This window comes from Brienomyrus brachyistius, chromosome 3 (assembly GCF_023856365.1).
Source record: "Brienomyrus brachyistius isolate T26 chromosome 3, BBRACH_0.4, whole genome shotgun sequence".
NCBI classification, from domain to species: Eukaryota; Metazoa; Chordata; class Actinopteri; order Osteoglossiformes; family Mormyridae; genus Brienomyrus; species Brienomyrus brachyistius.
In genome coordinates this window covers 20,041,322-20,054,429 of record NC_064535.1, presented here as the reverse complement: position 1 = coordinate 20,054,429, position 13,108 = coordinate 20,041,322, and the positions used below count along the sequence as shown (strand labels likewise).

General features: G+C 43.3%; 1 protein-coding gene across 1 annotated transcript in view; it reads left to right on the top strand.

The window, feature by feature from the left end:
- wdr27 (WD repeat domain 27) overlaps nucleotides 1-13,108 on the top strand; it is an 85,366-nt gene that overhangs the window by 48,602 nt on the left and 23,656 nt on the right. The window contains exons 23-24 of the mRNA XM_049007890.1: nucleotides 1,573-1,675; nucleotides 11,814-11,912. Of these exons, the coding sequence (XP_048863847.1) occupies nucleotides 1,573-1,675; nucleotides 11,814-11,912 (202 nt within the window). The remainder of the gene's footprint in view (nucleotides 1-1,572; nucleotides 1,676-11,813; nucleotides 11,913-13,108) is intronic.

Here is a 13,108-nt window from a genome sequence, read left to right as displayed (position 1 = left end):
CTGCTTTTCTGTCCCTAAGACCATGACCATGAGCGTGCCATTGCTGCTTATAATAGATAACACAATGAAAGAGACACTTCATTTAGCCTGAGAGAAATTACTGTAAGATGGTGACCCCCAAGTGCGTTGGAAACTTTGATGCATTCTGGCAAACTCTACTCTGAATACTGTTTTGAGTTATTTATCTATATATGACATTTTGTTTTTTTCTGTAAAAAAATTCAAGGTTCTGTTTCCTCCTCTCTGCCTCATTATCCTATTATCCCTGATTATCCGTGACTGTGCATATTCAACTGATTACCAAGGGGAAAAAAAATAGCAGCCGAACATTTGTGATGTACATGAAGAAAGAGATAATGACTGATTCCTTAAATGAAAATGCAAGGCTATGGTATTAGGTATTCAACCATTTCAGTTTTCAAGGTTATGAAGAGATGATTCAAAATGTCTGACATTGATGCCTGATGATCCCATTCTTCTCGTTAATGGTTCATCAGCCCAAAATCATCCTGTTTTGATTGCATGTATTCAGACCTACTGGGGAACGCCTGACTTTTTGTGTTTGCCTAGTTCTGGGTAAACCGTCGTGGGCAACATCCACACATACAGCAGAAATGGCCTGTGGTGAGGCAACCACGCATGGCAGCATCTGCAAGAATGAACTTGGGAGTCTTGGCATGGGAGTGCATCATCCAGGGCTGCCTACTTCCTCTGTGGGCTTCCTGGGGCCCTTCTTCTGTGGGCTGTCGTTCTGTGTCAATGGCATGCAGTACACTGATGGCTATGCGCAGTCAGGCACAGCTATACACTAATTCTTTAGGTAGCTGTAACTTTCTGCGTGTTTTATATTGTTTTATTTGTCAATGAGCTCCAGATGTGATATCTTAAGCTACCAGTACCAAGTACAGGCCCTCTGTGACTTTAAAAGAACTCAGTGTAATTTTTCTTGCAAGAGTGACTGAAGTAAGAGCCAAAGTCAGGGACATTGCCCTCTGACAGGGATTTTTTACTGACTTATTAGTAGTCCTTATAAATGTACTGTATCATTATAGTCATCCTTATTAATTTCTGATCCTGTTTACTTGGAGCAAAATTGAGGCTTTTAGAGAGATGAAACAAATCAAATTAATGACAAATAATATATCAAACTGTTCTGGAAGAAATGATGCACTGATAAATGGAGTTGGATCTGTAGTTTGTTTCCTCTACAGAACCTCTCCATCCTGCCAGAAGCATGAGCTCACACACAATGTTCTGCTTGCCGTGCTCATGGGAACCACAGGCAAGATGGCTGGAGTTAAGGGCCAATCAGACACAGTCACAGTTTGACACACACGCACACACACACACACAAGCACTTTCAGAACCGTTATTGAGTCTTTGGCAATGACTTCAGTGTTTTGGTGCTCCGAACTGTGTGTCTGGTACCAGTGCAGTTTCTCTCCTCCAGGTTGTTGTGTACACCTTTGTTCTTTGACTGACAAGGGGCTCGTTAGTCTGGTTGGAAAGAGATATCTCCATTTCCATCAATAATAAGCTGAGTGGCATTGCTCTTCTCTCCCAAACACCCAGGTGTGTCCGTAAGTTTGAAGGTTATCAGAATCGATGCCATCCCTGCACCTCCGCCTTCTCGCCCTGCGGACGCTACATCGCCACAGGCTCCGAAGACAACTCTGTGAGTGACTGGCTGCCTCCCCCCCCCCCCCCCCCACACACTTTTTAGTTTTTTTCCGTATTTCTCTGCCTGCTTGTTTCGCCTTTGCTTAGCCAAGAATGTGGCTGGAGAATCACGTTAATCATGTATGGGGAGATCTGCTCCTAAGCTTCTCCTACCAGTACATACCGGTCTGCTTGCAGGTCCAAGGGGTCTAAAAACGGATGCATGAGCAGCCATTTGGTGTCAGTGATAGTTTGGGTCAAATGAGAGAACACGCACGTCTTTGCAGGTCGGATTTCTTCTGTCTGGAGGAGGAAAAACCAGAGGAATGTGGATTTTTTCCACAGGTTCATGAATTACTCTGAAGCTCGTGTGAGAATCAGTTTAGTGCACTTTAGAGCATCTCTTACACACCTGTTATCTTATTGATGCCAATGGGACATGGAGATTTATAACAGGATACAGGATGTTCTTATTCTGAGAGATGCATTCAGGTTGAGTAATACATATGAGCAAAGATGATAAAAAATTTTTTTTTTAATTCCCACAATAAACTTTTTTTTAGGATCAATAAGCTGAATAATGCATTTTCAAATAAATGAATGATGCTGGTAAGATGTACACTTGTTCACTCAACATGAAACATCTTTTACCTCACACGCGTTCCACTGCGCCCTCAGCCACACTCGACACTGATTAGGTGTGGAAGACTGTGAAGTACATTCTGCTGGAGCAACACATCCTGTCACAGATTCCCACCAGAGGAAAAGCTAGACTCAGCCATCTTTTCTGAAGAAAAGTCAGCATTCGCTGGGCTGTCACGTTTGCCAAACTTAGCTGAAAATGTCTCCCGCCGTTCCCAGCACGTACACCGGCTCCCAGCCATCTGGCTTCAGCTGTCATTGTACCGTTCTTGCATTGAGAGCGCTATACGAGTGATGCTCTCTGGCCAGTCCTTCGCACAGCCCTGATGATGGTGGGGTTATCTGGGACGTCTGTCCCATTGTGGGTCCCATTTAAGGCTGAGATAGCTTCTACAGGGGAAAGCTGCACAGCAGAAAATGGACTGGAAGCATCGCTAAAAGACTCAAACAGAAACACACCTCAAATCGTAACCACATGTCCCTGGTGGAGATGGGTGAAATGTAGCTGCATGAAGGGTACAAAATTCATACAGTGTCAAATCTGATTTTTCCACCCAGTCTTGTTATTCTCTTTGTTTTCCCCCAACTGTCTCCCTTTCTCTGCGTGAATCGTGTCTGACTGGGCAGCTGCTTTGGGTTTAATTTTGAGCTTTTCAAAGGTGGGAACACAGTGCCAGAGCTTTTTAAACTCGCCCTCCATGCTGGAGAATGTGGTGGAATCTTCTGTGAAACAGAGTCTGTGATATAAACCTGTCAGACTTGTACCATCCTCCCCTCACCCCAAGCTGATGTGACCTACATCAAAATGGGGATTGTTCGCGTCATCAGAGCTCATTCAAATTCCCCTCTAGGTCAAATAGTAACAGGCCTTTACCTTTTGCCACGATGCTTCAGTGTTACACAGTGATTAGGAATTATTTGGAAACTGCCTGCCTGGAGCCAAAACCAAAGTGTACATTTTCTCCCCAGTCTATTAGTCGCTAAGCCCACTTAGTGCAATTGCTTTTCTGGGGGGTGGATGTGCCTTGCAGTGAGGATCTTCTCACCGCACTGGAATTACCGTAGGTCTTGGCATGGGGACTACACTGATTCTCAAATATTTAAACTCTCCAGGGGCCTAAATCTCTGTTTTACAGATCAGATATACAGGAATGCTATAGCCTTCATGTAGGGTAGGAACCATGAAAGCATGACTTAAGCTCAATCAAAACACTTGAATGTCCTGTTTCATGCTTTTTTTATAAAAAAAAAAAAAAAAAACTGAACCAATTTGATCATTCACCATTATAAAATAGTAGTAGGTATATTCTTTTGGTACGGCAGACTATAGCTTTTTAGGGTATGTATTTTAGTATTATGTTGCACTGGACGAAAGGAACCAGATCAATAATTGTAATACAGGTTAAACTGCATACGGTCCTTCAAACGGTCCTCCAATTTGCTGAGTGAAATCTCGGACTTGGTGGCAGAACTGGCACTCCAGCCACCATAAAAACATTAAACAGCTCTGACAAAACAGACAAACTTTTCCGCTTTCTGCGGGAGTAGCTCTGCTGCAGCCACCAATAGGAAGGCTGCACGTATGATGAAGGGGATGGGGGAAAGCCCTCGGGAGCGTCATCCATGGTAGGGACAAAACTGCTGGGGAGCCAGTGGGGTCAGGCCTGCTGGGGATCGGGATTGGTGTGGTGCTGAGGCATCACCCACTACACAGCAGCACTCGGATCCTAATCTGTGCCAGCCTATCCGGGTAGGCACATAGGTAGATACACCTATTTGTCAGGTTGCCCTGATGGCTGCCATACTCAGGGAGTAGCTGTTGCTGTGGTGGATTAGCTGCTCTTGATGGTGGATGATGCCACTCCTTTCAACAAGCGTATTATGAGGCTAAGGCTCAGAATAAGGCTCAGGCTCAGGCTAAGATTCTCTGTCTTGTCGGTTGTCTCATTGTTTTCTCCAAACTTGGTGAGTGATGTCTTGATGACGGAGACGTTTTATTCGCAGTTTCCCTCGGTGGTTGATGGGTGCCCATGAGGTGACACTCCTCTGGTCATGGATTATTTCAGTTCATCTTGCAAGGCACCCTGGATATTATCGGGAGGAGTCACAGTGCATAGCTCGATGGGAACTCCGGTCTGTACTGGGAACTGAGCGGCAAGGGTTCTGAGGGCAGAAAGGTGATTGCTAGAGGAATATGTGAGCAAGTGACACCACAGCATCTATGGTTTAGTGACCTCCATGCTGCTTATAGATGAACTGATGCATTAAGCACATCTGAATCTGTTCCTCGGAGAGTAGCAGTCAGGGCGGGTGATGGAACAGTCCTTATGGATGACATTTCTGTTGTGACCCACTGGACCACTACTTTGAGCAGCTGTTTAAATCTCATTCTCTGAAGAGGAAGTTGGACATCTCTGAGTCCACAGTTCTTGAGGCTGATCCTCCAGTTAGGTGGTGAAGTTCGCTGAGGGTAGGGAAGGCTGCAGGAATATGTGGTATCTGAGGTGAATTTCTTCAAGCTGGTGGTAAGGCTGTCCTCATGGCATTACAAGCAATCTTTGCTTCCGATTGGGTGTCATCCCAACTGACTGGAAAATGAGACTTGTTCCTATCTGGAAAGGGAAGTGTGATTGCCTGGATTGTGGCACTACATGGGGATAACATTGATTTCAGTGCTAGGTAAGTTCCTAGGGTCTTCCTCAACAGGATTCGTGACCACGCGCTCACCTACCAGTGACCGGAGCAGTCTGGTTTCGTGCCTAAGAAGTCTACCATCGTCTACTCACGGTACTCATCAAGCACAAACATGAATATCAACAGAGTCTCTTTGCAGCCTTTGTCGATTTTCATAAAGCATTCAAGTCAGTTGATTAAGTTGCCCTGTGGGGCATCCTGAGACTTTATGGGATCCCCCTGAAGTTACTGGACATCATAACCTGTCTGTACATTGGTACTGAGTGCTGTACAGAGTGCAAATAGAAGAGACCCCCGGGACCTTCAAGATCTGAAGACAGTTTGTGTTGAACAATGTGTCAAAATCACACCTCAGCAATGAATGTGAGTACTTTCTCCATACAGGAGGTGTCTTGAAGCTGTCATTACCAACAAAGGCTTTTCTACTAAGTATTAAATCCATTTCAGTTACCGTGTTCAATACTTATTCCCTGTGTCATTTCACTTTATTACACATAACTTAATTTATGGACTTATTTGTTTTGATGTTTTTGTATGTGTGGATTACTTCAGCTGTTACCAACATCTGGTGTAAATTTTATGTCAATAGCCCTATTAGAAGTATATTTACTGAGAAAAATACTTATTTTCCCTGCTGTATCCAATGGGAAAAATAGAGCTCGGGCCATGCGACTCCAAAACTTAGTAACTTATGGCAAACACAATGAATTAAATAATAAAAACAATGATACCATTGGACAGTGTAATTATCCATCCATCCATTTTCCAAACCACTTATCCTACTGGGTCGCGGGGGTCCAGAGCCTATCCTGGAAGCAATGGGCATGAGGCAGGGAACAACCCAGGATGGGGGGGCCAGCCCATCGCAGGGCACACTCACACACCATTCACTCTCACACGCACTCCTACGGGCAATTTAGCAACTCCAATTAGCCTCAGCATGTTTTTGGACTGTGGGGGAAAACCGGAGTACCCGGAGGAAACCCCACAGCGACATGGGGAGAACATGCAAACTCCACACACATGTGACCCAGAAGGAGACTCAAACCCGGGTCCCAGAGGTGTGAGGCAACAGTGCTAACCACTGCACCACCATGCCGCCCCCTAGTGTAATTATATGCATTTTAAATAAGAAATAATATTGCAAAATTGAGAAATTGTGTTATAAACATCTCCTATGATAGAGTCTCATGAGAATTTCCTAGTAACAAGTTCCACTGAACGTGCCAAACTCGCTAGCTTATCAATTGCCAAGAGTCAGGATGGTGATGGCCAAAACGATGCTTCATAAACCATTTGCTCTAATGTCTGACCCAACTAGATGGTGATCTCAGTATACTTTGGGAGCCTGCTTTGAACAGAGAGCACTATCAGGTATGGTCAGCAAAATACAGCGGATGGTTCATGAAATGTTGTTTTAGCCATCATTAGCGAGGAGTATTGAGCCACAGCCTTCATGCATCACTGTACACTGGACAGAATTGTCAGAAGTTACAAATGCGGAAATTTCTGATGCCCTGGGAGACAACAGAATTTGCTAATTGCCCCTTAGCAAATTCAATTTATTAATGAAGTATTGAATATTAATGAATTGAGTATTACCAACATTATCTATGTAACGTTCCACTAGCGATAAAGGAAACAGGGACACTTACAGCATTTACTCGTTGATAGTCCGAAGTAATGTACGAACAGAATAGTTTTACTCACCAGAATCAATACAATCATGCATCACATAATGACATTCTGAGAAATGCGTCATTAGGTGATTTTGCCATTTTGAAAACATCACAGAATATACTTACACAAACCTAGTACACACCAAGGTTATAGAGTATCGCCTAAATAACAATAAAAAGTACAGCATGTTAAACATATAAACCGGTAACGTTGATGTTTTCTATCATTATCAAGCATTATGTTCTGTACATAAATGTATATTATACTTTTATACGACTGGGAGCACAGTAGTTTTGTGTGCACCAGCATCACCACAAAAGTATGAGTAATGAGTTGCACTATAACATTACGAAGGCTCCAGCGTCACCAGGCACTCCTTTACGGTATAATCTTATGGGACAATCGTCGTATATGCAGTACGTCATTGACCGAAGCATCGCTATGTGGCATGTGACTGTGTAACAATAATTGGCTCGCTGATAAACAAATGCTAATTTGTCATTTCTTCTTTTTTTGTAAAAGCGAAAATCCTCTTCGGATATCTATCGGATTGCGAAAACGGGCGCTAATTTAGGTCTTTCATAAAAGCGAAGAGGTATAGAGTGAACATTTGTAAAACAGGCGATAATGATATGTTTCATATTCAGTGAGGCCAGTGCATTCCAAAGCCAAGATATAGTTGATTCAAGGTCTCTGGTGACATCCGGGGTACAGTCAGAATAGCACTTGCCCGCTCAGTGCTAAAGAACTCTTCCTCGACCAGGTGTGAAGTCTCACGGCTGTTAGGGTATTCTATGTGGTACAACATTTTCCACAGACACAGTAAATATTTTTACTAGGAAAAAATTTTGGGTCTTTTTTTCCACTTCTATTAATAGTTTTCAGTCACGTGACTGGCTTCGAGACCCGCAGAGCAAAAAACACCCTTTTAACAATGTGGCTAACAATGGGCACTCCACAAACCTGCAGCGTAGGTTCATTCATTTTCCACCTGTTCCAAGCAATGAATGAGAACAAATGGCAAGTTTTGGGCATTTGTGATCCCCTTACAGCACCCGCCGTAGTGTTTCAGTCACTAAAAACAGCAAAGAACCAGCCAGTGCTCCACTTCAGCAATGTCTACATATATCTCGTAGAGAATCCCTTCCCTTACTGCCGCCAGGGTGAAAGATTGTAAAAGTACAGGCAGCTATATGTCTGTTTATTTCCAACAATAACTGACAAAACAACTTATTCATCCTCCAATTTTTTGGGGTGGCGGAGATCCAAAAGATCCAATTAGTGGCAGTCCTGAGGGAAAAAGAACAAAAGTACAGAAATGTCACAGATGAAACTCCAGAAGGACAGATTTCAGCTCCTTATTGAATGCACACTTTGAATAATTCTGCTCTTTTCTGGACAAATGAGGATCTTATGGACACCTGAAAGCAGATATAGTGGGACGTTAGTGGGTGTATTAGTGTAACGAGTGCAGGAGGATGGGCAGCACTGCCAGCCATATAATGACCCCACTGCCCATATCCAACTTAGTATGCATACAATAATGGGTATGTGCTGGACAGCTACACTAAGCAGAATACAGTACAATTATTTCACCTCCATCTTTTTTCTCAGCCCCCATTGTTTTGATTTCATAGTGCAGTTTTGCCTTACTTTTGTAAAATTTAAGGGCAATCTCTTTTGAGTATAAAGTGTTCTGATTTCATATTTTATGTTTTATGATTTGCTAAAAAATACACATGTACACACGTTTGTATTCATATGTGTTTGTATTCCTTTGTGGGGACTCTCCAGTCATTTCTATGGGATAAATAAGCCCAGTAGGGAATCCCTAATCCCAAAAATGAAACCATAACCCCTACCCAGCCCTAACCTTAATCATAAGTAACCAACACATATCAGTGTGCAAAAACATTCTGGACAGGATAGTGTCAAAGCCATGTGACAGTGGCCTGGGCTAAGAATGGAAGAGGTTTTACAGGCAGTTATGTGGCATCGGCATGGATGGTACCAACATAATGCAAAAAGGGGGATGAAGCAGCGGAATACTTCACTAGTACCCCAGACACCTCACCTCTGTCCCAAGGTGGTCAGAGGTTCCTTCATTCTGTAAAATGTCCATCATAGGTTATTTTTAGATATGTAGGGCAGCGGGGCTCAGAAAACTACCTGTGGACCTTGCGGGGCTGGTAATGACAAACCCAGAACCTGAAGCTGTTGGATTTCCCTGCTCTCTTTATGTGTAAACCTGCTTTGCCTTGGCAGGTCACTGTGCTTATACATCCCAATGGCCCTTTACACCAAAAACGTCTCTTTCTTGAGCCATGATGAATTGGTGCAGTATAACCAAGTGAAATGTTGGCCAGTCTGCCGGCCGTGCCAAATCTCTGTGCCATGTGTCTTGACTAGTGCACCTTATTCCTTCTGCTATAGCCTTTATGGACCTCTGCTTAAGGTTATTTAATCCAGAGCCTCCGAGATGTCCTGCTAGCTCGGTCCAGTAGGTTGTGGGAAGCTTGGAACCAATCATATATCTGGAAGGTTTAAGCCAAAGGTCTAAGCTTTGTATATGCCATTCCTGTCATATATAACAAAAACTGTTCTGATTATTTTTGTACGTACGTTTCATTACAACAATGCACAGGTCCTGAAGGTATCAGATCTCAAGTAAGACGGCTCCTGATATGAAAGTTTATGCTCTAAGGCTCTGGAGTTACTGATTTTTATTTTCATTTTTGTACAGAAGTAGTTACAGCTGAAAAGTCTGTGCACTTCCATAAACTCACCAGAACACAAAACTGCTTTCAAACAACTTTCAAACCTCTCCTTTCCTTATAAGCTTTTTAGGATGTTGCTGAGGCAAAGTCCCAAGTTTCAGTTTGGATGAGGTTCCTGGAATGTTGTTGTCCTGTTTTGTGGCTTGTGCTGTGGACCTGGAGCAGAAACATTACAGGCCAATGTCACCTCTATTCGCCTTGAAATAAAATTCGTTATAATTACTACTTGAATTTTCTTTCACCACAGAGACTCTTTTACTGGTCACTGAGCTGAAAAAATCCTTCTTTTTTCTCCCCTTGTTGATTTTTCTGGGGGAATTAGATATATTTTCCTTTTACCTTCAAGTTTAAGACAGCCTTTTAGTTGAGAGCAGATTGTCTTAATTACTTTTCCAGAGTGCTTCTAGAATCTACCCTGCAAGATATCCAGGGTCCAGGAAGATTGCCCCCTTCCTTGAACCAGGCTTCTCTTTCTGCCCATTATAAAGAAGAAGATTTTTTAAGGCAGTGGAATAATATATGAATGTTGATAGCCATTATTAATGGTGGGCCTCTCCAAAGTACAGGGGTTTGAGGAGATGTCCATGGAGAGAGGCCGGTTCCAGGGCTTTTTGGAGGCAGACGCCCGTTCGGTAGTGAGCTACTTCGCTGTTATTTGTGGCTGCCCTGAGACATTCTTAAGCCAGGAGCATTTGTACGTGCCTCAACATTTCACCAGACAATCGCAGGAAAAAATTCCCGGGTCAGGTTGCACAAATGGACCAAAAGTAGTTCAGGTGTGATCCTAGTGTCTGCATGTGCACAATATGTGTCTATTAATACATTTAGAAGAATTTCACTATTTTAACTGCTTCATTGTATCATTGTGAGATGCATCGTTCATCTTTTTTTATTTTATTTTATTCTCCCAAGTGTATATATTTTTTTTCTTTTTTTGGAAGGTATATATCAACATATAAAATCCTTTTTTGTTATTTGATAATTATTAAAATCAAATACTTATACTAAGATCCTTAAGGTCAGATAATTCTTAAGTTCCTGCTCCATACATTGTCCATCATAAATGTGATCAAAGTGATGAAAGACCTTTCAGGATCCTTGGGATTCTTTTGGTAACCTGTCTCGCTTGATCCCTGAGTGTCACGTGATCTGGCCAGATCACTTTTAACATTTATAATGGTAACATAAAGCTTAAATGAAACTGCTCACCCCAAAATTCGGGAGCACGATACAGAACAATACAAGACATCTGATGAGTAATAGCCATCGAGAGATGTCACAAGTCTATATGTATAACATCTGTATAATCGATATGTATTGTCATCCTCCTGTAGGAATAATGGCCTGCAGTCAGTTTGGTTTATATAACATGGAAAAAGTGGTTATTTTCCACGTAAAAAATTTTGCTTATCGGGGAAAAAAAGAAAAAGTTTTGTGTAAAAAAAAATATGTGAACCACCAGCAAGATCTACACCATCTTCACCTCTGCAACAGGAATGAGGGGCCTAGCAGGTCCAAAACCTCTGACGCCCCTATTGCGAAAGTTTTTGATTAATCCCTTTACGATGGACCAGGCTGCGTCATGAGTCTGCCATTATTCATTTAAGCTATTTAAAGGGTTTGCAGATTTTGCAGATTGTCAAAACCCAACAACAAAGGTACCATGGCAGAACCATCAATCTCCAGCAGCGAATGAGCCAGGCGTTGGGTTTCAGGCTCGCTCCTGTAATCACGTGCCTCTCCAGCACGGGCCAAGGCCGTCTTACCGGAGAGCCGGCCCATTCGTTCGCAGGATGCCTGATGGAAAACATCTGCTGAACACTGACAATTCGCCTCTGGTTAACACAAACGTTCACATCTGGTTTTATCTGCGCTCAAGGCAGATGGACTCGCTTCTCTGTCTCACACTCTTTCTCCTTCCTCTGAATATTTCATGGAAAATTCCCTATCTTCCCTCTTTTCTTTGGAATAATTTTTTTTTGTTGAGGGGGGGGGTGGTATTTTCACTTGCTGCGCAGTGATCTTTCATCTGACACAGCAGATATTATTGATAGGACACCAGCTCTTCATTGAAAGAGTGAGATAGCACAAGAGAATTATGTAGCTGTGTGGTTCACAAGGAAGATGAGTAAAAAAAAAAAAAAGTTTCTATGTCTGTATTTTTGAAGCCAAAATTATAGGCAGTATCTCACGAACAGAATAGTTCAAATAGAGCTACATGCCAACCAAATCGTAATGAGAAAGAAATCACCAGCAAATAAATCGATAGGATTTGTCCTTAAGTGTTTCACTCTCACAGCTTCTGTTTTCGAGTGTGGTACAGTAATTGTGCCAGCCTATTAAGGAGGTGCTCTTTTACAGGCCTACCTCTATGACATCCGCAGCAGCAGCTACCTTAACAAGCTCCCACGGCACACAGACACGGTCCTAAACGTTGCCTTCAACCCCTGCATCCCTGAGGTCAGTCATTTCTCCCTCCGCTTGCTCTCCTTCTTCTTCATATCTCATCCCACAATGTGTCTCTTGTTCATTCTGAGTGGATTATTTTTGCAGTCTTGAAAAAAAAGGGTGATATTGAGAACCCCTGGAAAATTTTTAAATGAGCTTTCATTTTTGTAATTACAAAGCAGTTTTTTGAAGCAGGGAAAGTATTAAAAGATGTTTTTTTTTTTTTGTCTGGCGGTGTGTCCAAGCTGCCCTAGTATTCTGACACCCTCTCTGGGAGGGAAATGTTTGCTTCCGGACCCCCATCAAGAGCAGTGTGAGGTGTAACCCAGTAAGACTCAGCTCCAGTATGGCTGCATCAAGGAGTCTGCTTTGGTTGATGGTGCTTGAACTGAATTTCTAACGCTTCAAGCCACAGCAGGAACCCGTCACCATCCCATCACTCAAGCATGCTGGCCCCCCCTCCCCCTTTGGCATAAACACACACTGCACACTCATCTCTGCGGGGCCCTGCAGGAACCTGCTTGGTTCCCTGGGTGTGGGCCTCAGTCTACCATCACCAGGCGCTGACATCATCCGGCTTTTACTGCTAAATACATGCTACATCTCTTACAGTTATAAACACAGTTGGCCGAATGGCTGCCCCATGCCTAACCAAGAGCTTCAACCAACGGGGCTTTTTATTTGTGCATCAGTTAAATCTTTTCTGGGAAAAGCTGCGGCTCCACAGGGCCCATAATCCAACCTGAATTTTAAAATGGATGTACCGTGGTCCGTATGTTAAACAAGTTTGTAAAACGCACCTCCCTTCGTAAACCAGTTGCGCCAAATGTGCAGAAGCTTATGGGGCCTCTAGATACTGCTACTGATAAAGACCCTCCATTTCCAAACCATCCAGTCTACGTCACAGAGCTCAGCAGAATAAGAAAGACTGTGTCCAGAATTGTGTGAATCTGAACAGTCTTTTCCGGGGGCGACATGGTGGTGGTTCGAGTCTCCGCCTGGGTCACATGTGTGCGGAGTTTGCATGTTCTCCCCATGTCGTCGTGGGGTTTCCTCCAGGTACTCCGGTTTCCCCCCACAGTCCAAAAACATGCTGAGGCTAATTGGACTTGCTAAATTGCCCGTAGGAGTGCGTGTGTGAGTGATTGGTGTGTGAGTGTGCCCTGTGATGGGCTGGCCCCCCATCCTGGGTTGTTCCCTGCCTCGTG